Here is a 27715-nt window from a genome sequence, read left to right as displayed (position 1 = left end):
CCCCATCAGTCTACTCTCAATCATCAACAAAGTGACGAAAGGTGTCGTCGACAATGTTATCAAGCAGCACTTATTCAACAATAACCTGCTCACCGATGCTCAGTTTGGGTTCCGCCAGGACCGCTCAGCTCCAGATCTCATTACAACCTTGGTCCAAACATGGACAAAAGAGCTGAATTCCAGAGGCGAGGTAAGAGTGACTGCCCTTGACATCAAGGTAGCATTTGATCAAGTGTGGCACCAAGGAGCCCTAGTAAAATTGAAATCAATGGGAATCGGGGGGAAACTCTCCAGTGGCTGGAATCATACTTAGCACAAAGGAAGATGGTAGTGGTTGTTGGAGGCCAATCATCTCAGCCCCAGGACATTGTTGCAGGAGTTCCTCAGGGAAGTGTCCTAGGCCCAACCATCTTCAGCTGCTTCATCGGAAGGTCAGAAACGGGGATATTCGCCAATGATTGCACAGTGTTCAGTTCCATTCACAACCCCTCAGATAATGAAGCAGTCCTTGCCCGCATGCAGCAAGACCTGGACAACATCCAGGCTTGGGCCGATAAGTGGCAAGTAACATTCACGCCTGGCAAGTGCCAGGCAATGACCATCTCCAACAAGAGAGAGTCTAACCACCTCTCCTTGACATTCAACGGCATTACCATTGCCAAATCCCCCACCATCAACATCCTGGGGGTCACCATTGACCAGAAACTTAACTGGACCAGCCACATAAATACTGTGGCTACAAGAGCAGGTCAGAGGCTGGGTATTCTGCGGCGAGTGACTCACCTCCTGACTCCCCAAACCCTTTCCACCATCTACAAGGCACATGTCAGGAGTGTGATGGAATACTCTCCACTTGCTTGGATGAGTGCAGCTCCAACAACACTCAAGAAGCTCAACAACATCCAGGACAAATCAGCCCACTTGATTGGCACCCCATCAACCACCCTAAACATTTACTCCCTTCACCACCAGCGCACTGTGGCTGCAGTGTGTACCATCTACAGGATGCACTGCAGCAACTCGCCAAGGCTTCTTCGACAGCACCTCCCAAACCTGCGACCTCTACCAACTAGAAGGACAAGGGCAGCAGGCACATGGGAACAACACCACCATCCCGACTTGGTCGCTGGGTCAAAATCCTGGAACTCCCTACCTAACAGCACCGTGGGAGAACCTTCACCACACGGACTGCAGCGTTTCAAGGCGGCGGCTCAGCACCACCTTCTCAAGGGCAATTAGGGATGGGCATTAAATGCTGGTCTTGCCAGCGACGCCCACATCCCATGAATGAGTAAAAAAAAATACTACTTGGAGATGCCACTATGGACATCTTGGTACCCTATAAACTGTACTACACATCAGCGATCAATCTCCCAACTTACCAAACTGAATTTTTCCTTCATGGGCCCGTAATTGTTAAGAAGTCCAGTTTTCATGCTGATCATCAAAATATCGCCAGTAGTTGTTCCACAGTAGAAGAAGTTATCATCCTTTGTTACCTATCAGTGGGGAAGTGAATAAACCATGAGATCAGCTGCTGTTTGCAAATGGCACATTTATGGTAAAAGTAGACAACATTTTAGACAATCAACTAAATTAAAACTATAACAAGAACTGTATTTTCAAAGTAAAGTCTGACATTTGGAAATACTTCATTCATAATTTAATCATAACATTTTACAGGTCTGTACTTTAAAACTTGAAACCTGATTAAGACAAAACATCCTCTAACATAAAATAAGGTTCAATGGCCTCTTCGCCAAAAGGCCTTGGATACTGGAACATTCCCTATGCTGGCTATATTTGAGCTGCAGCAATGATTTTTGGAAGTTTTAGGAACATAGGTACAGAAGTAGGCCATTCAGCCCCTCGAGCCTGCTCCTCCATTCTATTAGTTCATGGCTGATCTGTACCTCAAGTCCATTTTGAACAGCCAATGGCTGAACCAGTATCTTAAACTCTGACTGAACAGCTAAGGAACTAAAAAATTAAAGCTGATTCAACTTGCTGTTTTTTCATTCAATTCATCCGACTGGAACCAATTGTCCAGTGAAGAATATTTTGTGGCACTTGTCTTGGGTCCAATTTGAATTCTCTTTGTCTTACCTGAATCACTCTACTAAAACTGCTATTGTGTCTCCCAGTAAATGAAAGGGGAAAAGCCTATGATATACAAACCCATCTGCTACGTAGTCCAAAAACTTGCAATGGGACAAAATCTCAACCTCATCTCTTAAGGTCACAGGAACATGTATTTAGATGTTGGTGGACATCTAACAATAGACACTGCTAGTTTAAGCAATTATACTCCATTGTGTGTGTGTGTAGGAGATGCAGAACATTTCAGCGTGAAATGCAAGATACTTTGAGAGCCCAGCCTAATAACTCACAGGCAATATGGGAACAGGTCAGTTCTGCAAGTTGGCTGTGCAAATTTTCCCCATTGTTGAGAAGAGGGTATGTGTTGATCTATCAAAAAGGGATGGGCTTATTGGGCCTAATGGCGTTTCCTGTTCCAAACTATTCTTGTAGTCTTCAAGTGCCGCAAATACAAATGTGAAATAGTACTCCATCAAGATGTTATCCTTGTACTTTAGCTGTACTTGGGAGGAACTGAGCACTAAAAAGTGCAACTCACTTCAAGACAGTTGATTATTCTTTTCAATTGTCCAGTTTGACATTCAGTAGGACGAATCTTTCGGTTGGGTAAATCCAGGAGCCAGAGACGTAGTGTGCCACTACAGAAAGGAAACAAATTACACTAGAAGAATATCAGCTCATACAATTTCCTCCTTTTCATGCTTTTCTTGATGTTTCAGCTGCAAACCCTCTCACCAATATACTGGCCCAGAATTTCCTGGAAGGTTTCAGCTTAATTACAGCACAAGAGTGGAGGTGCATTGTTTTTTACCTGAGGAAATACATGCTGAAGTGACTTACACTAAAATATCGCTACACGTGAATTTCCTCAATCATTTCTTCCCAAGTTATGTCTGCTGAAACCCTACTCAGCTGATTATAATAGTTCCACCCCCTGCAAATGACTAAAGCATGCAAGTTTCCTGCATTTACGCCCAAATTTAAACCCAAAGTTTTAGGATACCTGGACCCGATGTCACGATTTCTGGTGTTTTTTAGCGATTTGTTTTTATTTCTCCTTACTATGATCTGCACTGTATTTTCTATATTTTTGAAAGTTTTTTTTAGGACAGCAGAAAAGCTTCCTCAATTGTATTTTCTTAAATATGCTGCGCTTAACGTGCATAAATGATGGTTTTGTGGCTTTAAACCTTAATTTTCATTTCATCAGTAAGTCAAAGAGGGTCTTAAAGAAGGAAGATGGCGTATGTTATGTGGATTCCTCAATTGTCTACACTGATTTCAGTTGTTTTAAGCTGCTTTTTACATTCTGGACTATGCTAAGAAGATTCTCAATAAAGCTCAGTCTGAGCTACCATCAGCAAAATTGATGTAGAAACTGGCATAAATTTCCAAGTCATTTCAGTATAAGCTGGATCAAGGAAATCTCAATCTCCTTTTCTAACTTACGTTCCTCCCGTAATGAAGGTATCATCCATGTGGTTCGCGAATTTTACAGTTAGTGCATTTCCTGCAGTAGGAACTGTAGCAGGACTGCCACAGATGGATGCCTTTGTTGCAATATTCCAAATGACAACACTGTAAAAATGACAAAGCAAAAGATTAATGTGTTTCATAGTTTCATAATCATCGCGAAGTCTGACAGAGATAAAAACATAATAAAAATCCAGCCTTTTGAACAGTTTAAAATAGAAAGAATGGGGGACTGGGTGACATAGTGATTGTTCTTTCACTTCTGGAAACTTGTTTTGAACACTCATCCAACATCAACACACATACTCTTCAACAGAGATTGCTGGGCAGTACAAGAACACTGGGACTGATACCCTGACAAGAATATTAATCAAGGGCACCAGACGCATCGTTAACCCCTTCACTTCAACTTTTCGTCAAAGAAACCATCAGGGTTTATTGCCTAGTTTATGCCTAGGAGTTAATGATGCCCAATTATGGTTCATCAAACTATTTTACATCAGCCGATTTGGATTGTATTAGTATTTACACTACCAACCTCCCATGAGGATCTGCACAAACTACTGAGTGAATTCATTAACCCTTTCTTGCCAATTACCAAAGAAGAAATCAGATAAAAAATTCATGAACTAACAATTGTTTCTCAATCTTAGAATCATAGTGAGCAGCACTTAAACTTAAACGTTGAGTAAGCAAATAATTAGTAATTAAGAGGTTACAAGACCACGTCAATTATGTCACAGCAATTAAGTATTAACTGCTGACTGATTATAAATTTACCACTGGGATCAGTGCCCGAGATTGATATAATTTGGTGAGATTAATTAAGGATTAAACTTCTTAGATAGCTGATAAATTAACATGATGTGGAGATGCCAGTGATGGACTGGGGTTGACAATTGTAAACAATTTTACAACACCAAGTTATAGTCCAGCAATTTTATTTTAAATTCACAAGCTTTCGGAGGCTACCTCCTTCCTCAGGTGAATGTTGTGGAAATGAAATCCTCGAAATGAAATCGCATTTATAATTCACAGAACAATGCTTGGTGATTACAGACAGTTTTTTCAACTGCCCGTTGCCAAGGCAATCAGTGTGCAGACAGACAGGTGTTACCTGCCAGGTCTCAGAATATACAAATCACCAAAAAAAACAACAAACAAAAAAAAAACAGAGATAGAGAGGTAGAAACATAGAAAAGACAGCAACTGACCCGTTATATTAAAAACAGATAACATTTGTTCGCTGGTGGGGTAACGTGTAGCGTGACATGAACCCAAGATCCCGGTTGAGGCCGTCCTCATGGGTGCGGAACTTGGCTATCAATTTCTGCTCGACGATTTTGCGTTGTCGTGTGTCTCGAAGGCTGCCTTGGAGTACGCTTACCCGAAGGTCGGTGGATGAATGTCCATGACTGCTGAAGTGTTCCCCGACTGGGAGGGAACCCTCCTGTTTGGCGATTGTTGCGCGGTGTCCGTTCATCCGTTGTCGCAGCGTCTGCATGGTCTCGCCAATGTACCATGCTCTGGGGCATCCTTTCCTGCAACGTATGAGGTAGACAACGTTGGCCGAGTCACAGGAGTATGAACCATGCACCTGGTGGGTGGTGTCCTCTCGTGTGATGGTGGTATCTGTGTCGATGATCTGGCATGTCTTGCAGAGGTTACCGTGGCAGGGTTGTGTGGTGTCGTGGACGCTGTTCTCTTGAAAGCTAGGTAATTTGCTGCGAACGATGGTCTGTTTGAGGTTGGGTGGCTGTTTAAAGGCGAGTAGTGGAGGTGTGGGGATGGCCATGGCGAGGTGTTTGTCCTCATTGATGACATGTTGAAGGCTGCGGAGAACATGGCGTAGTTTCTCCGCTCCGGGGAAGTACTGGACGACAAAGGGTTCTCTGTTGGTTGCGTCCCGTGTTAGTCTCCTGAGGAGGTCTATATGCTTGTAGTCTATATGCTTGTAGTTAGCAATATTTCCAAGATTTATATGACCTTGTCCTTATGAGCTGGCGTGGATGCCTTGCCTTTCTTGGGTGGATGGTGTTAGCTTTTTGACACAACAGTGATGAACCTCCATATGTTGAGCTGCTATTGCTCCTGGATCGGCTGATTTTGGGTAAATTCATCTTCTGTGTTGGTAGATATATCTGGACTAGCTGGCTTAAATCAAACCTGCCTTGATCATTTAATAACACATTTATATCTGCCTGTACCTAGATGGCATAGCTGTGCAATCCTAACTTTTGTAATCTTTCTCTTCTTCTGTTGGTGATGCACTGATTTTACAGAGATACCTTTCTACATATACTAGACAAAGAATTCCTTCTACTACAAAACTAATACAAGAACTACTAAAAGAACTTGAACTAAACTAAGAACTGGGGTCTGAAGACTTTAGTGTCAAAAACACCATCTTAAATATCCTTAATAATCTTAACTATCCTTAATTTCCAAATAAAACGACGGCCACATCCCATGAAGGAATAAAAAAATAAAGGTCCTTAATTCTATTGATCTATCTTAGTAACATGTGTTAGAAGAGTTCAGACCTTTTGGTGTCAATTGCCTTATATAGCCCTGTTGGTACCTCTGACGACCTCCAAATCAAAGAAGCATAAGCACCTGGAGTGCCAGGTTGCACATTTACTCCATAGCTTCTCGGGTCTTTACTCATAAGGGGTCTCACACAGGTCCAGTTAATGCAGGGGATCTTTCCGTCCCCTTTAACTAGCCATTTCCAGGCTTGTGGTCCTGATTACTTGTCTTGTCTTCTGTCCCTGGTAAGGAATGTTTTGACTTTATATAATTAGGATTAGCCTTTATGTTTCCTAGCATTCAATTTGAACACTGACTCCATTTTGAAGAAACATTTAAAGCAATTCTTAGGGTATTTCTCCAACAGCAGCAATCAGAAGCAGGAACTCTGAGCAATTTTTCCTCTTCCCAACCAGTGGACAATGAGGACCATTATAGTGTGGCTGCTGCTACAGCTGAGATCACCTGACTCAGCACAGGCTGGAAACCAACTGTCCCAGTCTGTATGGTCAGCTGCTCACTGCTGTAATGAGCTGAACCATCAGCAAAGGTGTTTTGTATTGGTTTCTGATAGTTGTTTGCTTTTCTTAGGTAGTTTTTTTAGATTTAAAAATAGAAGTGGATGCATGCATTTTGAAATAGTATTATTGTAATGTACTTTCTCTACCTGTAATTTGTCAAATGTAAGGAATCTTACAACACCAGGTTATAGTCCAACAATTTTATTTTAGAATCACAAGCTTTCGGAGATTATCCCCTTCGTCAGGTGAATGAGTGAAAGGTTCTCAAATCGCATATCTCCACATCATGTAATTTGTCAAAAAGCTGAATGCAAAGGTAATTAAATAAACCATTACTAGTGTTAAATTAATCATTTTAAGAACAAATTATTTTGGTATTTGGCAAATTCCCACATTGATTTCTAAGATTTTACTATGTTAATCAATAACAAATCAAGGCTCTCTTTCAATTTATTCAACCAACTTTAAGATGAAACAAATTAACATTTGTTTTGTTACATTTGCACCTTTTCTAAAGCACTGTATATTAAAGGGCATATTTTGGCAATTTCTAAAGCTATGTTTCATTTTATTCTTAGCATGTTACCTGCCGTCATCCTGACCTCCAATGGATACCAAATAGAGATCATTTGGGGAAAATGCCAGTGCTTCAACTTTGGCTTGGTGAAGAATCATCCGTGCATGAATTGCTTTCTCAATATAGTCATAGATGAGGATATCAGCCTGAAAAGACACACAATGCCTAGCTTTCAGTCCAGATCACACGGAATCCTACCAATTACAATATACCTTTGTATGGTGGATCTTCCACATTTTCTCTTTTATGATTACTTCAGATGGTCACAAAATCCATACTTGAGAGGACTGAAAATCAAAAGTAATCATTCCTATTGGGAATTAAAAAAAATTCTGCAACCATTAGAGGTTATTCCAGTGTTAATTTAAAGACAAGCTTAGTTTGCAAGGGTGGGTTTTTTGAAGATGGGGGTGATGAAGGCAGTTTGAAAGCAAGAGGGACATGACCTATCCTTCTCATTTTTAACATCAGCTAGCAGGGGACCAAGAAGGACGGTCAGCAGTTCGGTGGAAATTGGGTCAAGGGAGCAGGGTCTCATTGACAAAATGAGCTCGGAAAGGGCATGAGAGATATGAAAGAAACTAGAGAAAGACACGGCTTCAGGGTTAGGGCAGGGGGGATTGGGAGTTTGGCGTGGTGGGCAAGGGAAGGTGGGGAAGCAGCAGACGCAGCTGAACAGATGCTCTCAATCTTAGTGACAGAAGAAGTCCATGAGCTCCTCGCACCTTGTTGGAGATGAGGGTGATAGTAGAGGGGGCAGGGAAGAGGGGTTTAAGGGTTCAGCTGATCGTGAAAAAAAGACAGGGTTATCTTCGCTCCCGGTATGGATCCTGGAGTAGCATCTGGTTTTTGCAGAGGAGAGTGTGGCCCAATAGCACTTTATATGATCCAGTCATATCTGGTGATGGAATGCTAAATCAGTTGTGTGCCAGATATGCTGAAGTCTGTGTCGCTTGGACATGATGGGCAAAGATGGGGGTTAAACCAGGGGGATTGACCGGGATGGGAGAGAGTAAAGGTTTTTCTGGGGACAAAGGCATCATTGGTGGACATAAGGGAATGGTTAATCAGATCAATGGCTGCATAAGCATTGTGGTGAATGAGGGACCAAAGGCGAGGCAGTTGGGTTTTAAAAAGTGTAGTTGTCAGTGATTTGAGGAGGGGGCGCGGAGGGAAAGAGTTTTTTTTTCTAAGAACAGATACAGAAGGATGATGGGTTGGAAGGGAGTGGGGGGATGTGGGTTATGAGAGATACAAGGAAACCGTCGGAGATGACCTTGTCTGTGATGGAGACATTGGGTGTAGAGAGGCCACGCTAGATGGCAAGGTTGAGGGGGTAGCCGAAGAGTTTATATGCAGGGACAAGTTTAGAGAGGACAGGAGGTTAGTGAATTCAGAGGAGAGAGGACAAGGAGAGCTGAGATGAAGATTTAAATCACTGAGGATGAGTCGTCGCTCAGTGCAGAGGCTGATAGAGCAAAGGAGGGAGGATATCTCAGTGAGAAACTTGGGGTGAGGCTTGGGGAGTGGTAGACAATGAGAATTTTAAAGGGGTGGGGTGGATCAAAATGAGATGCTCAAAGAAGGGGAAAGTACCAGTGGAGTAGGAGGAGAGAGACCAAGGTGTGATTTGGTGATATCGTAACTATCAAACTATCGTAGTTTGGGCGGGACAGGTGGTGGAAAATATAACTAGACAGAGTGGCTTCACTCAGGGGCAAGGTATTGCCACCCATGAGTCAAGTTTTAGTCAAAGCTGGGATGTCAATGTAATCATTCGCAATAAGGTCATGGATGTCAAGGGCCTTGTTCACGAGTGAACGGGCATTCTGGAGGGAAATGCAGAGGGGGCAGCGATTGTTGATCCATTAACAGAGTCCAAGGGCACAGTGATGATTGGGGTAAGTGGGACGGGAAGGTGGTTGGCAAGTTTTTCCCCTCATAGGCACACTGGGTGCAGCAATTGGTGAGAGAGAAGTATGGAACAGTTGGGGTTGCTGCTCATAAGGAGGAAATAATGGGGGCCTCGAAGAGCCCTTCAGAGAATGACAAGAGAAACACAAAGCATTGCTGTGGTCTTATCCAAGGGGGATTCAAGCCTGGCAGGAGAGTAAGAAGGTAGAGGAGTAGTAATAGATTAGTGTAGGGATTGGGGGACAAAGTTTCCAAGAGGGGAGAAAACGTGGTGGCATGTTGGGTGACAGGAAGGGGAGGAGAGAAAGGTCCAAGAAGGGCCAAGAGATAGAAAAAAAGGGAGATAGAAGTAATGGGCTTGTGTCCGGAGCAGCAGCCAAAATGTAAGCATGAATGGACACATCAGTTAGGTGCTATTTATCCTTTACACCGAATAATTAAAAATGGTGGGATAGTCTTTGTTTAATAATCAACAATATTGCCTGTGGTGTAAATCGAACACACTATGTGGAACACTGAATATAGAGTTAACTCCCGAATGAATAAGGCTTTCACAAACTCCTCTTGATTACTTTACTTCACAAGTTTTGAGGCAATTTGCACTTGTGGATTAAACTGTGTACACTATGTGTAGCCTTTGACAAGAGCAGTTTTTTGTTTCTAAATAAAAATAGTAAAGCTGATTAAGCAATAATGATCATACATTAACTGATCATGTTTGGACTTTACAATTAGCTTTATTTGATGTACTTTCTTTCAGTCCCCCCATACAATGCACCTTTCCCCAATCAACAGAGTGCAGATCTCTGCCAATGACATTTATCCAAGAGTTGGAGTCAGTGAATACAAAAATCTCAATGTTAACACTTTTCCACCACCGCAGAGGGACATTTCTAGTGCAATACATTTAATCATTCTTGCTCCCTATTTTAGCCTTTGTGTGGCAAAACCAAAAGTACGAGATAATATTTTTGATTGTGCTGAAATTACTGAAGACTAAGAAATATTCTGTAGTTTTGAGATTGCTGTCCTTTCTTCTCCCTTCCTGAATATCTCCAATGATAGATGTTAACTTTTATTGTTTGATGACCACAGAAATCATTGTGTGTAGGGGGGAAGGATAGTTTACTTTTTATTCTGGGCCTTGACAGACTTGGTAACCTCTACACACAAATCCCCTTTACATTACTGCCCTGCACATAGTTTAAATACTAGTTCATTTATACAATGGTGTCTAGTAAAGAGAAAAACATTTATTTCAAGTTCTTAATATTCTGAATTCTCCATGCACCACTGTACTGCATTTTCTTAGGGTAAAAGTCTGCAAAAGGATACAATTTTCTTACCTTGAAACCCATATAAGTGACCTGCCCCGTAGCAACGTATTTCCCACTCTTACTGACCGCAATAAAGGAGATATTGTTAGTATGGCTTTCCAGGAAGGCCTGTTTGCTACTGTTCAGATTTTGTATGACAGTTGTACATCCCAGAGGGTAAATGCTATTTTCACAATCAGGATGCACGGTGAAGCCAAAAGGCACTTTGCCTGTAAACACAGAAATACAGTTTCAGAGAACAATCTGCACCAGAATTTAAGAATCCCGGTATTTAACGAAATGTTGTATTTTGCTCTCAAAACGTTGAATACTTCAACCATTGTGCAATGACTTATCCACGTGATTATACAGACAGTTGGATTGTCACTGATCTTGTATAGTTCCACTACAGAACACTGTATGCAGAATACAGAATGCTAATATATGCTGGGTCTAAATATTTCTCAATAAATCTGTACTATTATAAATTATCAGCTTTATAGAAACATCAACACCCAATAAAAGACCTGAAGTGGCATGACGGTAAGCAAAAATGAAAGAAAAACTAAATATTTAATTTTTTACAGCATGTTAATAAAAGATGACTGCAAGAAAAGAAATAAGGGTGCAGAGGAGATTTGCTAGAATGGTACCAGGGATGCAGGAGTTCAGTTACATGCAGAGACCAGAGAAGCTGGGGTTGTTCTCCTCAGAGTAGAGAAGGTTAGGGGAGATTTAACAGGTGTTAAAAATCATGAAGGGTTTTGATAAGAGTAAATAAGCAGAAACTGTTTCCAGTGGCAGGAGGGTTGGTAACTGGAGGACACTGATTTGAAGTAATGAGCAAAAGAACCAGAGGCGAGATGAGGAGAATTTATTTTTTGCAGCGAGTTGTTATGATCTGGAATGCACTGCCTGAGAGGGTGATGGAAGCAATAATAACTTTCAAAAGGTAATTGGATAAATACTTGAAGGGGAACAACTGCAGGGCTATGGGGAAAGGAACTAATTGGATAGTTCTTTTAAAGAGCTGCCACAGGCATGATGGGCTGAATTACCTCCTCCTGTGCTGTATCATTCTATGATTCTAAAAAGCAGTAGATACAGTATTACATCCATGATTCATCACAAGGTGAGTCACCAATTCCAGTTGGCCAGGCAGAGGAAAGCATTTTAAATTTGTTAATGTCTAATATTATACCTGTTCATCTTTTTTCAGACAGATTTATCCCCTTGTCCCTCTATCCTGAAGATGTTGACCCTTTGCTGGGATATGGTTCAACGGATGCCTGACTCCCTGTGTTACCTTGCCCAAGTGACCAGTCAGCAGAACCCATATGGGTCCAAGCGATGCCTACCTTTTTGTAGGATTCGTGGAACATTCTTTGTTCCAAACCGACTTCGGTCTCCTCCCTCACCTCTTTGTCCAGTACATTAATTTCTATATCGGTGTCGTTTCCTGCTCTCGCCCTGAACTGGAAAATTTAATTAACTTTGCTTCCAATTTCCACCCTTCCCTTGCCTTCATATGGTCCATCTCAGACTTTTTCCTTCCCTTCCTCAACTTTTCTATCTCCATTTCTGGGAATAGGCTGTCAATCAATATCTCCTATAAGCCCACCAACTCCCACAGCTACCTTGATTACACTTTCTTCCACCCTGCTTCCTGTAAGGACTCTATTCCATTCCCCTAGTTTCTCCTTCTCCGTCGCATTTGTTCCAACGATGCCACCTTCCGATATGTCTTCCTTTTTCCTCAACCGAGGATTCCCCTCCACTGTAGTTGACAGGGCCCTCGACTATGTCCATCCCATTTCCAGCACCTGCCCTCACTCCTTCCCTCCCTCCCAGAACCATGATGGGGTCCCACTTGTCCTCACTTTTCACTCCACCAGCCTCCACATTCAACGGATCATCCTCCGCCATTTCCGCCACCTCCAGTATGATGCCAATTCCAAACGTATCTTCCCCATCCCTTTCAGCATTCTGAAGGGACTGTTCCAACTGTGAGACCCCGATTCACTCTTCCATCACCCCAACTCCCGCTCACCTTCCTGTGCAAGTGGAGGAAATGCAACACCAGCCCTTTCACCTCCTCCCTTCCCACTGTCCAGAGCCCCAAACACTCCTTCCTGGTGAAACAGCAATTTACTTGTACTTCTTTCAATTTAGCATACGGTATTCGCTGCTCACGATGCAGTCACCTCTACATTGAGGAGACCAAACACAGATTGGGTGATTGCTTTGCTGAACACCTCCATTCAGTCGGCAAGTGTGACCCTGACCTTTCGGTAGCTTTCCACTTTAATTCTCCCTCCCACTCCCACTCTGACCTCTCTGTTCTCTGCCTCTCACACTGTTCCAATGAAGCTCAATGGAACAGCATCTCATTGTTCGATTAGGCACTTTAAAACCTTGATTTCGATAACTTCAGATCATAATCACCGCACCCATTTCTTCGGACAGCACGTGCTGGCAATGGTTCTGCTGTTGTCATTTGCAGCTTCTCCAGACCCATCTTTTGTTTCTTTACCTGTCCCAATACCATCCTCCTTGCATTGCACCATCATCCCTTTTCTCGTTTAATCACTCTTGCCCTCCATCCGATCAGACCTTCCCTTTTGTCCTTTCCCCCTCACCTTCCTCCCCCTCTTTATCTGGCTCTGTACTTGCTTAAAAATTGTTAAATCTTCAACTTCGTCCAGTTCTGATGAAAGGTCATCGACCTGAAACGTTAACTCTGTTTCTTTCTCCACAGATGCTGCCTGACTTGCTAAGTATTTCCAGCATTTTCTGTTCGATTATCTTATTCTCTCTACTGTTGTTGTGGGGGGGGGGCGGTGGATCACGGGATATTACACAGTTGTTTAACATTTGAAACTGACAGGATAAATTGCACTTTGTATCATAGTAGGTACAGCACGGGAGGTGGCCATTCGGCCCATCGTGCCTATGCCAGCTCTTTGAAAGCGCTATCCATTTAGTCCCATTCTCCTGCTCTTTCCCCATAGCCCTGTGAATCGTTTTCCCTTCAAGTATTTATCCAATTCCCTTTTAAAAGTTACTGCTGAACTGACTTCCACCACCCTTTCAAGCAGTGCATTCCAGATCATTACAACTCGCTGCATAAAAAAATGTTAGGAATCTTACAACACCAGGACTATAACCTGGTGTTGTAAGATTCCTTACATTTGTCCACCCCAGTCCATCACCGGCATCCCCACATCATAAAAATAATGTTGCCTCTGGCTCTTTTGCGGATCACCTTAAATCTGTGTCCTCTGGTTACTGATCCTTAGGAACAGGAGTAGCCCATTTCACCAGTCTGTCTATGTCCTCCTGAAGTCTGTTACTATCCTCCACATTGTTTACTACATTTCTGAGTTTCATATCATCTGCAAACTTTGAAATTATACCCAAGTCCAGGTCAGTAATATATATATCAAAAAGAGCAGTGGTCCTAATACTGACCCCTGGGGAACATTGCTGTATACTTCCCTCCAGTCTGAAAAACAACCATTCACCACTACCCTCTGCTTTCTGTACCCAAGCCAATTTTTTATCCACGATGCCACTATCTCTTTAATCCTATGGGCTTTAATTTTGTTAACAAGTCTATTTTGTTGTATGGTGTTGTAACTTTGCTCTCTGTTTGTTGTACAATAACTTTAAAGCCAATGGAGATTGAATTAGATCTTTTTTTAAAACAGGCACAATAAGTGCACATCTTAATTGGCAATAAAATTGACAATGCTATAAATCTTACTGGAGAAATACTATTGCACAATTTCGTTCTCATAATAATATATTTAAATGTAATGGAAAGATTTTAACCATTGCCAGATTTTGTTGTTGTTCTGGAAACAGAACCTGAAATGTCTTTCAACATCCTGGACTGATCTGAAATACAGGTCAGGCATAAGGGTTAATTCTGTGGTCAGGTGCTCCCGGCGCTCACAGAAAGAGCTTGACCAGCGGTAACCCCCAAGGATCTGTACTGGGCCTCAGCTTTTCATTATATTTATAAACAACTTATATATCTATTTCTATCTCTATCTATCTATCCAAGTTGGCTGATGACATCAAGCTAGGTGACACAGCAAATAGTGCAGATGGAAGCAGAAAGTTGCAAAGTGACATTGATAGATTAAGTGAGTGGGCAAAACTGTGGCAGATGGAGTTCAATGTGGGCGAGTGTGAGGTCATCCACTTTGGACCCAAGAAAGATAGATCAGAGTATTTTCTAAATGGTGAGAAGCTAGGAACTGTGGAGGAGCAGAGAGATTTGGGGGTCCAAGTGCAGAAATCACAAAAAAAGGTATAAAAATATAATTTTAAAAGTTAATAGAATGTTGGCTTTTCTCTCAAGGGGGCTGGAATGCAAAAGGTGGAAGTTATGTTCCAGTTATACAAAGCTCTGGTTAGACCCCATATGGAGTACTACGTTCAGTTCTGGGCACCGCACCTCAGGAAGGATATATTGGCCTTGGAAGGGGTGCAGCAGAATGATATTGGGGCTAAAAGGGTTAAATTATGATGATGACAGGTTGCATAGTTTAGTGTACAATTAAGTTTTTAAAAGTGCTCGGGCAGACTGCTGGTCCTACTGGGTCCCTTTATAAACTTACTGGCTGCAGAGGGGTTTATAAAAATGTTTTGAGACGCAACCAGAGTTTCAAAAAACTAACAATTTTTGGGGTGGGGAGCCGAGCTGTGCAGGAGAAAGCACGTTCCCCATCTGAGTATTGCAGCCCACGGGATAACGCAGGGGTTGCCGGCTGCCCTCGGCAGTTTGTGGTTTCCCCGGACCAGTTGTGCAGCGTGTGATGGGGGAGGCGAATGCTGTGCAGTGGGTTTTGCCGGCGGGGGGGGAGACTTTTCTCGCCGCTGCGGTTGTCGGAAGCAGGGCACATTCACTCCACGGTGTAACCATGGCGACCGGAGCGCATTCCGCGGCCGCCACACAACCCTGTCCGGCTTCCTGCTCCAGCCAGCAGTTCGTGCCTCTTACCGTTGAATCCAATGATGGATTCGAGCTGGAGTTGAGAGATGTCCCCGGTGTGCTCGGCCATGGCTGTCGGTTGGAGGAGAGTCGCGTGAACTCGAGCGCGAGCCCCTCAGCGCCAACCGGTCGCCCGCTGTTTGTGTACGAGCAGTTGCTAAGAGACCGCGCACATGCGCGCTGGCGGGGAGGGAACTCCGACAATGACATGCGCACTGACGGGCGCGAATTCAGCTGGTGACCTGCGCATTGTTGGATGATCTGTGAGAGGATCAAGCAGGAAATCCCAGTACCAGCACCAGTTACATTGAAGCTCATGTCGCAAAAGTTTAATTCCAACTAAAGCATTCGATAAATAAGCAAAACCTGTTTTTTCTAACTTTTAAGCATAATACTTGATGCGGGCAGAGCAACCTGAAGGCTACATTCCAATACTTGTGCATGCGTAAATAAAACAAAACAATGAGTTGTCTCACAAATAAGTGCTGCAGCCGGAAGCATATTTACATTACAGTGCGTATCCGTGATTCCGCAATTAAAGTTGCTTTTACCGGCCATGGGTATGAATTGAATGTTTTACTGTGTTGGCCTCAATTGGGATAATCATCAAAGAAAATTAAGTTGCAGAAAGCCATTCAAAAACCTACGAGTATTATGGAAGTGTTTCTAAAACGCTGAAAGGTCAAACCAGGAAATATTCTCAGGAATTCCTATAAGAATAAACACACTTAGAACCAAAAACTATATCAGATAATTTCATTTCAAAATAATTTATTTAATCTTCGAGACAAACATTTAAGCGGGTCTCTTTTTCTGCTGTTCCAGTTAGCACTTTACCTTCAAAAGTCTACATTCAAATCTGAATGGAACCTGTGCGGTTGTATTGTAGTAGAAAACGTTTGCACAACGTTCTACACTTAATGAATAAAACCACATGAATAAAAATTACTACCTTATAAACTTACATTGGGGACGTGATAAATGTATTAGTGATCTAAGGAAGAAGCAGTGCATGTATATTTCAAACAGTGGAGGTTCCATGGTGTAATGGTTAGCACTCTGGACTCTGAATCCAGCGATCCGAGTTCAAATCTCGGTGGAACCTTGTTCTGTTTCTCCACTGTTCATGCAGTTCCCACTTTCTTTTTTAAAAAAACGGCGTGCATTGTTATTTTATCGGCGAATAGTGTTAATTGAAGGCAGAATATGCAATTCTTTTATGAGAGCTGGATCTATGGTTCAAACGAATTGAATTGTAAAACATTGGAAGCAACCGCACAAAACCAAGTGCACTGTGAGACCGCTGAACAGATTTTAAAGGACTCAAGGGTGAGTGAAATGGAATATTTAAAAAGGAAGGTATGAAGATGAGATACAGGACTTTGTTGAATGCAGTAAAGGGAAACTAATTATTCAGACTGGAGCACTGTGCAGCAGTATAAGCATAAATATACAGCCCAGAGGTTGATGGATTGGAACCATCCTCTACTGGAACCGTTTATAGAATCATACAATAACCATAAGGCTTTATTCACTTTTGATTAATTTTGACAATACACATAGGCTACATTGCAAAGTAAGGTAAAAGTATAATGCTATGAGTGCAAAGAAAGAAAGAGAAAGCAATGGGATTACAAATGATAGATCAGCATAATCAACATCATGATACAACTGTTACACCTCAATTCATCATTGTGCTTTATGTGTTAGCTTTAGGGGTAAATGCCATCAGTCAGGTTTAACAAAAGTGAATTTTATTAGTCCCCCACTGCTGGCCTCTTCTTTTCCACACCACTCCACAACTCTTCAGTGACAAGTACCCATTTTTCCCACTCAGCCCAGGGATGTCGTTTAATCTCTTTTATTGTTTTGAGGCAAGCGAATGCGCATATTTAGGTGGCAGCATATAACTGCAGGCACAGTGAGGATACCCACTTTTCATTTATGGAGCCTAATGAAGATTAAACATTGTCGTCGGAAATTTCCTCAGATGGTCTCCTGACTGACCACCGTAACTTCGCCTGAAGATCTGCAGAAACTCTGGATAAACCACATAAACGGGGTTTCCGTTGACTGCTGAAGTTACGGCGACTGAGCAAATCCCCAAAGAAATTCCCGGTGAGTATGTTATAGTTAATTCCTATTAACATTTCTCCACATCAATAGTCTAGGCTTCCCACCTCCACCCACTGATTTTTTTTTTAGCGGATCTGGATGTGTAGAGGTGAATGATACCTGCGCTAAAAGGATTAAATTATGAGGACACGTTGCATAGACTAGGCTTGTATTCCCTCCTGTATAGAAGATCAAGGGTGATCTAATTGGGGTGTTTAGGATGATTAAAGGAGTTGATGGGGTAGAGAGAAACTATTTCCTCTGGTGGAGTCTAGAACAAGAGGGCATAACCTTAAAATTAGAGCTAGGCCATTCAGGAATCATTTCTTCACACAAAGAGTAATGGAAATCTGGAACTCTCTCCCCAAAAAGCTGTTGAGACTAGGTCAATTGAAAAAATCAAAACTGGGATTGATAGATTTTTGTTAGGCAAGGGTATTAAGGGTTACAGAACCAAGGCAGGTAGATGGAGTTAAGATACAGATCAGCCATGATCTAACTGAATGGCAGCAAAGGCTCAAAGGCCTGAATGGCCTATTCCTGTTCCTATGCATCTAGAGGTGGAAAGCAACTTGGGGATGCATTCTGCTGCATCCCTGCTCCCCACTGCTTCCTGGTGACGAAACTAGTTGGGATTGTTTGCCTATCCACGAGTGGGCGCGTGCTAAAGAAATGTGGTTTCTGCTGTGTTTTCTGCCATTTGCAGTGTTTGAACGCTGGACACAGAGGTGCCAGTTAAGCCTTGACATCCAGCATTCAGAAGCTGGCAGAAGGAGCATCAGGTCAAAACTTGAAGAGCGGCCTGTGCGAGCACTCAGAGCACAGCCCTTGTCAGGCCATGTCATATAAAAGCAAACCTTAAAGGCGAGAAATTATTTTTACTAAATGGTCAACCAGCCCGTCACCCCTTTTACTTGTTCACCACCACCATACTGGCACAACTTCTCGCCAGAGGACCTGCCTCCTGTGTGTTAATAACCACTCTGGAGCTGCGCCCATTCAAAGGAGAGGGGAGGGGAGTGGGGTGGTGGAAAGTCGGAATAATTATTTTCCTTTATTGCATTCAATAAAGTCTTGTTTCTCATCTTTATGCCTTCCTTTTTACATATTCTATCTCACTCACCCTTGAGCCCTTTAAAATATGTTCAGCGGTCTCACAGTGTATTTGGTTCTGTGCGGTTGCTTCCAATGTTTTATAATTCAATTCGTTTGAACCATAGATTCAGCTCTCATAAAAGATTTACATATTCTGCCATCAGAAGCATTCACCAGCTGCAAAGATAAGTGACTTCAGCATGATGAATACCATTGTATAATTAATACCAATTTATAAAAGCAGGGACTGGCTCCCTAGAAGGGCACAGGATTCTTTGGGATTCTTATGGAAATTTGTGGGGGGGGGGGGGGGGGAGGCGGGGAGAGTGTGCTGATAATACAGCACTATGGAACCATTCATCGGGGCACTTGGCAAATCTACCAATTACTCATGTGGCCAGTCTGACCCAGCATATATGTTCCATATTTTGACACCTTATAAACTTAATTAAATATTATTAATGAGTGCTAAAAGGACCCCCCCAACCCACTGTAGTTGGATAATTACTAATGTTTTATGGCCTATAAAATAATTTATCCCCATCTACTGCTCAAATCTAAAACCTGATTAATGATTTGGGTGCATCTCATTGTTGGCCATTTAGCCCTCCTTGGAAGACAAGGCTCTTGTTTAAGATTTGTTCAGATGAAGCTTTTGGCAACTTGGTGAGGATGGGGTGATCGGAGTGAGGTATTTGTGCAAAAGAAAACTTGGACCAGAGAGCTCTGAATGAGCTGGAGTTTGCAAAGAGTGGAGACCAGGGACAAAATGATACTGAGGACAAATGGGTTCTATTTAAAACCATTCTCAAACAGAATGATGCAATGTATATCACCATGTAAGGTTAAAAGGGTGCATGGTAAAACAAAACCATTATGGTAGATGAGAATTTTTTAATGCAGCAAGTTGTTGTGATCTGGAATGCATTACCTGAAAAGGTAGTGAAAGCAGATTCAACGGTAACTTTCAGAAGAGAATTGGATGTATACTTCAAAAGGAAAAATTTGCAGGGCTATGGGGAAAGAGCTGGGGAGTAGGACTAATTGGATAGCTCTTACCAAGAGCCGGCACAGGCACGATGGGGTGAATTTTTTTTATTCGTTCATGTGATGTGGGCGTCGCTGGCAAGGCCATAATTTATTGCCCATCCCTAATTTCCCTTGAGAAGCCGCCTTCTTGAACCTCTGCAGTCCGTGTGGTGAAGGTTCTCCCACAGTGCTATTAGGTAGGGAGTTCCAGGATTTTGACCCAGTGACAATGAAGGAATGGTGATATATTTCCAAGTCGGGATGGTGTGTGACTTGGAGGGGAACGTGCAGGTGGTATTGTTCCCATATGCCTGCTGCCCTTGTCCTTCTAGGTGGTAGAAGTCGCGGGTTTGGGAGGTGCTGTCGAAGAAGCCTTGGCGAGTTGCTGCAGTGCATCCTGTAGATGGTACACACTGCAGCCACTGTGCGTCAGTGGTGAAGGGAGTGAATGTTTAGGGTGGTGGATCGGGTACTAATCAAGCGGGCTGCTTTGTCCTGGATGGAGTCGAGCTTCTTGAGTGTTGTTGGAGCTGCACTCATCCAAGCAAGCGGAAAGTATTCCATCACACTCCTGACTTGTGCCTTGTAGATGGTGGAAAGGCTTTGGGGAGTCAGGAGGTGAGTCACTCGCCACAGAATACCAAGCCTCTGTCCTGCTCTTGTAGCCACAGTATTTATGTGGCTGGTCCAGTTCAGTTTCTGGTCAATGGTGACCCCCAGGATGTTGACGGTGGGAAATCCGGTGATGGTAATGCTGTTGACTGTCAAGAGGAGGTGGTTAGAATGGCTTCCTTTTGTGGTGTATGAATCTACTTGTACACTTTACTGTAAAATATTAATATTCCATGTCCTTTTGTTAATTATTTTAACAGACAGTTGCAAGTCAATCATAATGATATTACCATTATCACATGGTTACTGGTGATTTATATTGTTCCTACTTGAATCAAAAAACAATCTCAGCCCTGGAAGGTTACATAGAATGTACTGCACAGAAACAGGCCATTCGGCCCAACAGGTCCATGCTGATGTTTATGCTTCCTCCCAACTTCATCTAATCCTATCAGCATATCCTTCTATTCCTTTCTCCTTCATGTTTATCTAGCTACCCTTTAAATGTATCTATGCTAGTCGCCTTAACTACTCCAAGGCTCTATACAAGTTCATCATGACTTGTCTATTTTTCAATTCTATCCCTCTAGAAATGTACCCCAAAGCTTTGTTTGCTTTTTTATGGCCTTATTAACCTGTGTCACTACTTTTAGTGATTTGTGTATCTGCGCCCCCAGATCCCTCTGCTCCTCTACCCCATTTAGACTCTTATTATCCAAGCAGTACGTGGACCCCTTATTCTTCCTACCAAAATATACCTCACACTTCTATATTGAAATTCATTTGCCAATTACACACCCTTTCTGCAAGTTTATTAATATCTTCCTGTAATTTGTCGCAGTCCTCCTTGATATTAACTATACCCCCCAATTTGGTGTTGTCCACAAATTTTGTAATTGCACTTCCGATTCCTGAGTCCAAATCGTTTATGTAAATGGTGAACAACAGTGGACCCAGCACAGATCCTTGTGGACCCAGCACAGAACCTTTAGCCAGTCTGAGTAACAACCTTTAACCCCTACACTCTGTTTTCTGTTTTGTAGGCAACCTGCTTTCCATTCTGCTACTTGTTCCCGACTCCACATGCTTTGACCTTAGTCATGTGTCTATAATGCCATACCTTTATTGAAGGCCTTTTGAAAATCCAAATATATTACATCTACTGCATTTCCCTTGTCTAACCTTTGTTACTTCTTCAAATAATTCAATAAGGTTGGTCAAGCATGACCTTCCCTTTTGAAATCCATGCTATTTATTATATTTTCATTCTCTGGATGTTTTTCTATTACATCTTTGAGTAAGGATTCCATTATCTTTCCTACCACTGATGTTAAACTAATTGTTCTATAGTTCCCTGGCCTGGCTCCAGCTCCCTTTTTAACTATATGTATCACATTAACTGTCTGCCAGTTCTCTAACACTATTCCCATTTCTAATGAATGTTTAATATCTATGTAAAAGTACCTCTGCTATCTCTTCCCTAACTTCCTTTAATATGCATGGATGCAATCTATCTGGACCAGAGGTTTTATCCTAACTTTGGTTAGTTTATCAATTATCTCCCCCTTTTCTATCTTAAATGTCCTTGTATCTTTTTTGATCTCTTCTTCTAATATCATGCCCACCAGGTTAGTGTCGCTGGTAAATGCTGAGGCAAAGTAATTATTTAATATTTCTGCCAATTCACTGTCATTACCTGTGAGATTATCATCTGTATCCCTTAATGGCCCAATCCCTATCCTGATTTTTCTTTTGTTATTTATAAATAGTAAAGTATTCTATAGAATACTTTATTTCTTTATATTCCTTAATAATTTAATTTCTTAGTTTCGTATTGCCGCCTTAATTGTTTTTTTTAAAAACTTCTTTCCTAACCTTTTTGTATTCCCTTTTGTCATCCTTTGTTGTCTGTGTACTTAGGTGAGTCAGCCTCATGTACAGAGCTTTGGCAAAGTGATGTGTCAGATATTAGGATAATGGCTTAAGTAGTTAGTGACAAGTAAGCCTGGCACTCAATCATCTCTGACATTAAGGTGGCATGTACATTTTAAGATGTCCTACCTATGCTAAATTCACATCTTTGCAGCTGAGTATGAGTACACATACTCACATGTCCTGTGATATTAACACTAAGGAAAGTAGAACAGCCCATTCCAGGCATCCACTGGCAGCAGTAATTAGTCCTGGGTCAGATGTGGCATAGTATGTTGTGGAATAAAGCTTTCTTTATTCTGCCCAATTATGTACCCAAGCCCTAATCTTAGAAAACCACTTAAAATACCAGTGTGACATTTTGCCATCATGCAGACCAGCCAATCTGTGGCGTCTCGAGTAAAATTGCCAAAGTGGTGTCAAATAAGGGCAGTTTTGTGCTGTGAACCCATCACCATTCAGAACTGAAGAACCTTCCAGGCAGCCGCCAGAAAAGCTAATCTGGGTTGGGTTTGAACCGAATGTAGAAAAGCTTGCATCTCATCTACTACACCACCCCATCTTATTACATGATGTTCTTGAAAGTCAACCTAAAGAAAACATCAGTGTGTGTTGGAGGAAGGACACTGAAGTCACCGTCACCAGAGGCATTTCATACCTTACATATATACTTCTGTGGAGGAGCAAATAGTCCTCCAAGATGAAAAGATAAATGGGCATCATAGCCTACATGATAAAGAAGGCAGGAATGCCCATTTATTTTTTCATTAGGTTGTGCTGTATCACATTAGCTTACTTGTATCAAGTGCATCAAAATAATGCTACTACTGAATTTCATTAGGCAATTACAAATACATAAAAAAACAAATTTGATTTATTATCGATGTTATAGCAACACATGCACAAACTTCCGTTGAGTTTACAGAACTTTACGGTGTTCACAAAAACATTTGACAAGGAGTACATATGATTACAGCTCCAACAAGAACAGACAGTATCATCTATTTTCAAAGAAATGCCTGATATGTTTAAGTGTCTGTTTCAATTTCTTAACATTAGTACAGATATAACTTTCAAACCTTTGATGATCAATTTAAACGATGGAAAGGGTTATTACATAGGGTCAACAAAATATTATAGAATGATTACTCATTAGAGTGGTATATGGAATAAAGTAGATTGATTTTTTGGCGGGGCGGACGGGACTGATACATTCCTTATTTTTAATCCAGTGTTAAATTAGTTATTTCACTTATAATTAAAGATTATACTGTTGATGAAGATCAAATAGGTATGTTCTTTGCTTTAATTAGCAGCAGTGTACTGTGATGTGAAAGAAATGATTTGTTGAAGTTTAATGATTGCAAAGTTGTCCATTTCTTCTTCTAGTATATGTATATTCATTCCATCCATCTATTTCTCATCTGCCAATTTTGCTTACGTATAAATTATTATTTGATTGTCATGGTAATATTTTATGTTGATTGGAAAGTTATATTTTATCTGTTGATAGGAAGTGGTAAAGAGGACATCAAAGAACTCACTGAAATAATGTTCCCAACAACTACCATGAAAGAGCACCAGCTATGAGACATAAAAGGTCTTTCAAAAAGGCCCTGTTTGAGTTGGAAAAGATGAAAACAGACCAAACATTTTTAAAAATTCGTTCATGGGATGTGGGCGTCGCTGGCGAGGCCAGCATTTATTGCCCATCCCTAATTGCCCTTGAGAAGGTGGTGGTGAGCCGCCTTCTTGAACTGCTGCAGTCTGTGTGGTGAAGGTTCTCCCACAGTGCTGTTAGGAAGGGAGTTCCAGGATTTTGACCCAGCGACAATGAAGGAACGGTGATATATTTCCAAGTTGGGATGGTGTGTGACGTGGAGGGGAACGTGCAGGTGGTGTTGTTCCCATATGCCTGCTGCTCTTGTCCTTCTAGGTGGTAGAGGTTGCGGGTTTGGGAGGTGCTGTCGAAGAAGCCTTGGCGAGTTGCTACAGTACATCCTGTGCGCTAGTGGTGAAGGGAGTGAATGTTTAGGGTGGTGGATGGGGTGGAGCTTCTTGAGTGTTGTTGGAGCTGCACTCATCCAGGCAAGTGGAGAGTATTCCATCACACTCCTGACTTGTGCCTTGTAGATGGTGGAAAGGCTTTGGGGAGTCAGGAGGTGACTCACTCGCTGCACAATACCCAGCCTCTGACCTGCTCTTGTAGCCACAGTATTTATATGGCTGGGCAAGTTAAGTTTCTGGTCAATGGTGACCCCCAGGATGTTGTTGGTGGGCGATTCAGTGATGGTAATGCCATTGAATGTCAAGGGGAGGTGGTTAGATTCTCTCTTGTTGGTGGTGGTCATTACCTGGCACAAATGTTACTTGCCACTTATGAGCCCAAGCCTGGATGTTGTCCAGGTCTTGCTGCATGCGGGCACAGACTGCTTCATTATCTGAGGGGGTGTGAATGGAACTGAACACCGTGCAAACAGCGAACATCCCCATTTCTGACCTTAAGATGGTTGGGCCAAGGACACTGCCCTGAGGAACTCCTGCAGCAATGTCCTGGGGCTGAGATGATTGGCCTCCAACAACCACTACCATCTTCCTTTGTGCTAGCTATGATTCCAGCCACTGGAGAGTTTGCCCTGATTCCCATTGACTTCAATTTTACGAGGGCTCCTTAGTGCCACACTCAGTCAAATGCTGCCTTGACGTCAAGGGCAGTCACTCTCACCTCACCTCTGGAATGCAGCTCTTTTGTCCATGTTTGGACCAAGGCTGTAATGAAGCCTTTACAAAGACAAAATTTCCTTCATTATACAACAGAAATTTCTATATTCACTCAAATGAAGGTTAATTGACCCATTACACATTGTGTACCATTTAATTATAACTAAATGTGTTCATTACTTTAGCGTGTAAAGTCGTAGTCCATTTGGAATATGCACCATTTCGAAGAGTTTGATAGAGTTATGAGACTACATTCAATTGAGTCAGCAGACTATTACTCGTAGGGTAATTGTTAAACTTCAGAAATGCATCTTTACAATCAGCAGATTATAGAAAAGGTCCACTACAGGAACCCACAGGACTGTTAAGTAAGAAGCTTGTTTTAAAGAAGTGAAACCAGCAGTATAACCAAAACTTCCAATAACTGAGCTATCCAGCATAGAGATGCATCAAACAAACTGTGGACTTAACATCTGAACACCAGAGGTAGCCTTGTAGGTTCTCAATAGTTAAGTGCTTCCTGTGCGCAAGAACAGATGTATGAAAAGCACCAGTTACAGAACTGCAATTTATCAACAGAGATTGCAAATGTAAAAATATTTTCGACATGCACATTTCACTTCATACTTTCAAGGTTAAACATCAATTCGATTCAACCTAGAGAACTTCCCCCTCTCTAAACTATATATATGTATGAAGAATGTTAAAATAAAATAGTATAATCTATAAGAAGTTGTTCTAGGGATGAGAAGTATCTGAAGAATCTCCCAAGTACCATTCTTACATCACTGAAGGACTTCTTTCTCCAACTGAGAAAACAACTGAGTTTATAAGTTAATTATGGCCTTGTTATGGCTATATTCATTTGGAAGCAAGCACAAAGAATGGAAACATTCATCAAGTGGCTTCGAAGTAAGCATATCTCAAAGATATCCATGAAGAAGAAAGTTCTGGATAATTACATAATTTAAGTCTATATTCCTTGCAATGACAAAATGTTACATTTTAATATTGGCTGAAGATTTGTGGGCTAAATTGTACCTTTATTAGTGCAAAGAGTACCAATGTTCCCTGGGGAAATTCCAAACCCCAAATGGGATTCCAAAAATCTTATAGTCCAGCACCAGGTGGCTTACCACTTGATGTCTATGCTATTTGACATTTCATTCAATGCATGGTACTGTCTGTGCAGGACCTCTTGAACTTTGGTGGAATTTCTTCCCTCCAACCATTCCTGGTAGAGCATTTGCACATGCACATTGGTTTCTGGGACTTGGACAGGCAGACTGGTGTACATTTCCTCCATTTGATGCAGCAAATCCGTATCCATTTTTCTATCCTTAGACATTGCTTGACCTTTTCCATTGAGGCATCCTTTCAAACCAAATAAAAAAAGTTACATCTGTATTAGCAATCATGGAAAGCATGATTTTGATCTTGAAATAACCAATTCAGCCAGAACCAACAGGCAAAACGTGTGTAGTTACTTAACTCACTTGGGCAGAAACATTCCATTTCTGGAATATTAGTTGTTCTCCAGTGGTGTTGGACACAATGAGTCAAGATTAAGTGCAGCATTCAGAGAGCAAGAGGTGGCAAAAGAAAGTTGCTGGGGTGGGGAGAGAGAAGAGAGGTGAGGAGGGAGCAAAGGCAGGGAAACTCCCTCAGTTGGGGCGAGGGTCCAAGGGAAACAGTTCCAAAGGAGCCTAAGAAATTATGATGAGCCAACATTGGGACCCAGACTTCAGTGAGAAGAAATTTTTGTGACAGCCACTGGGATTAACATTTATTTATTGTATCAATTAGTTTAGGTTCAAACAACAAATACCTTTCATCTTCATCATTACTGTATGTGCTAAGGGCAAAGAGATTCACTTGCTGTCAACCCAGTGGCTTCATATAGGAGCTGCAGATTAATGCATTTAAAAAATACTGAATCAGTAGTGAGTTTGGAATTAACATTAGCCTGACAGCTTTTTTATCATTGTAAATGCCTATCACAACATTACCTACAGGCGTAACAGTTACAACAGTTAGATGTTGACACTTTTAAAAATCGATTTTGCCAGACAGAGCTAATAAAGGAGCTTAAAATGGAATGTTGCAGCTCACTCAAATTTTAATGTATAATGGATTGCAGAAGCTTGGCAAAAGCTATGGTTTTAAATTGCATTTTTAAAAAAATGATGGGGAATTGATGAAGTGGCTTGGAATTAGAAACGAATACAAAAAGATCAAGGATAAAAAGCCTGCACTAAAATTAAAAGCCATACAGCAAAAAATGAACTCCATACCAGAATACCATGAAACATGCACAGCAATAAAGCTATATTGGAAGTTACGTTTACTTCACTTCCCTCCAAATAGCCTTTTTATATGAAGCAATAAATTCCCTTCACATTTGACAGTCAGAACATTGCACTGTCCCCAAATGTTCACATTATAAAAGACATTTTACAATAAAAAAATGAAAGAAAACAATTAAAATGGCTCAAGAACTCAAATCCCATAACACTATATTTAGTGTAAAGATTTTTGTAATGCCTTCAAAAATAAACTATGAAACTTCATATACATGAAAGTATCACATCAAAGTCAGCTAAACTGTCACCGTGTATTTGTTCAATAAAAACAGGCATACAAGTATGTATAAATATAGACCCTGGTACATTACCCAAGTGCCTATTTTACAAGTGAGCCTGAACAGTGAATGTTGGCAGGACATTCAATCGCTGGGAAGAATTATGGGCAAACCCAATTCTGCTCCTAATGTTCATAC

General features: G+C 41.6%; 2 protein-coding genes and 1 non-coding gene across 6 annotated transcripts in view; 1 reads left to right on the top strand and 2 right to left on the bottom strand.

The window, feature by feature from the left end:
• Positions 1-15582, bottom strand: part of cfap52 (cilia and flagella associated protein 52) — a 54581-nt gene extending 38999 nt beyond the window's left edge. The window contains exons 1-6 of the mRNA XM_068004515.1: positions 15442-15582; positions 10461-10660; positions 7210-7346; positions 3550-3678; positions 2639-2738; positions 1383-1499 (exon numbers count right to left, since the gene is read on the bottom strand). Coding sequence (XP_067860616.1) covers positions 1383-1499; positions 2639-2738; positions 3550-3678; positions 7210-7346; positions 10461-10660; positions 15442-15502 — 744 coding nt within the window. The 5' untranslated portion in view covers positions 15503-15582. The remainder of the gene's footprint in view (positions 1-1382; positions 1500-2638; positions 2739-3549; positions 3679-7209; positions 7347-10460; positions 10661-15441) is intronic.
• Positions 15583-16465: 883 nt separating this feature from the next.
• trnaq-cug (transfer RNA glutamine (anticodon CUG)) lies at positions 16466-16537 on the top strand. Its single transcript has one exon. It is a non-coding gene; the product is annotated as a tRNA-Gln (tRNA).
• Positions 16538-23071: 6534 nt separating this feature from the next.
• The window catches only part of narf (nuclear prelamin A recognition factor), a 29555-nt gene continuing 24911 nt past the window's right edge, over positions 23072-27715 (bottom strand). For all 4 annotated transcript variants that reach the window (XM_068004234.1, XM_068004235.1, XM_068004237.1 and 1 more), the window contains one exon: positions 23072-26310. In XM_068004234.1, the coding sequence (XP_067860335.1) occupies positions 26069-26310 (242 nt within the window). In that variant the 3' untranslated portion in view covers positions 23072-26068. The remainder of the gene's footprint in view (positions 26311-27715) is intronic.

This window comes from Heptranchias perlo, chromosome 23 (assembly GCF_035084215.1).
Source record: "Heptranchias perlo isolate sHepPer1 chromosome 23, sHepPer1.hap1, whole genome shotgun sequence".
NCBI lineage: Eukaryota > Metazoa > Chordata > Chondrichthyes > Hexanchiformes > Hexanchidae > Heptranchias > Heptranchias perlo.
The sequence above is the reverse complement of the archived record's forward strand: the minus strand, read 5'-3'. Positions and strand labels throughout refer to the sequence as shown.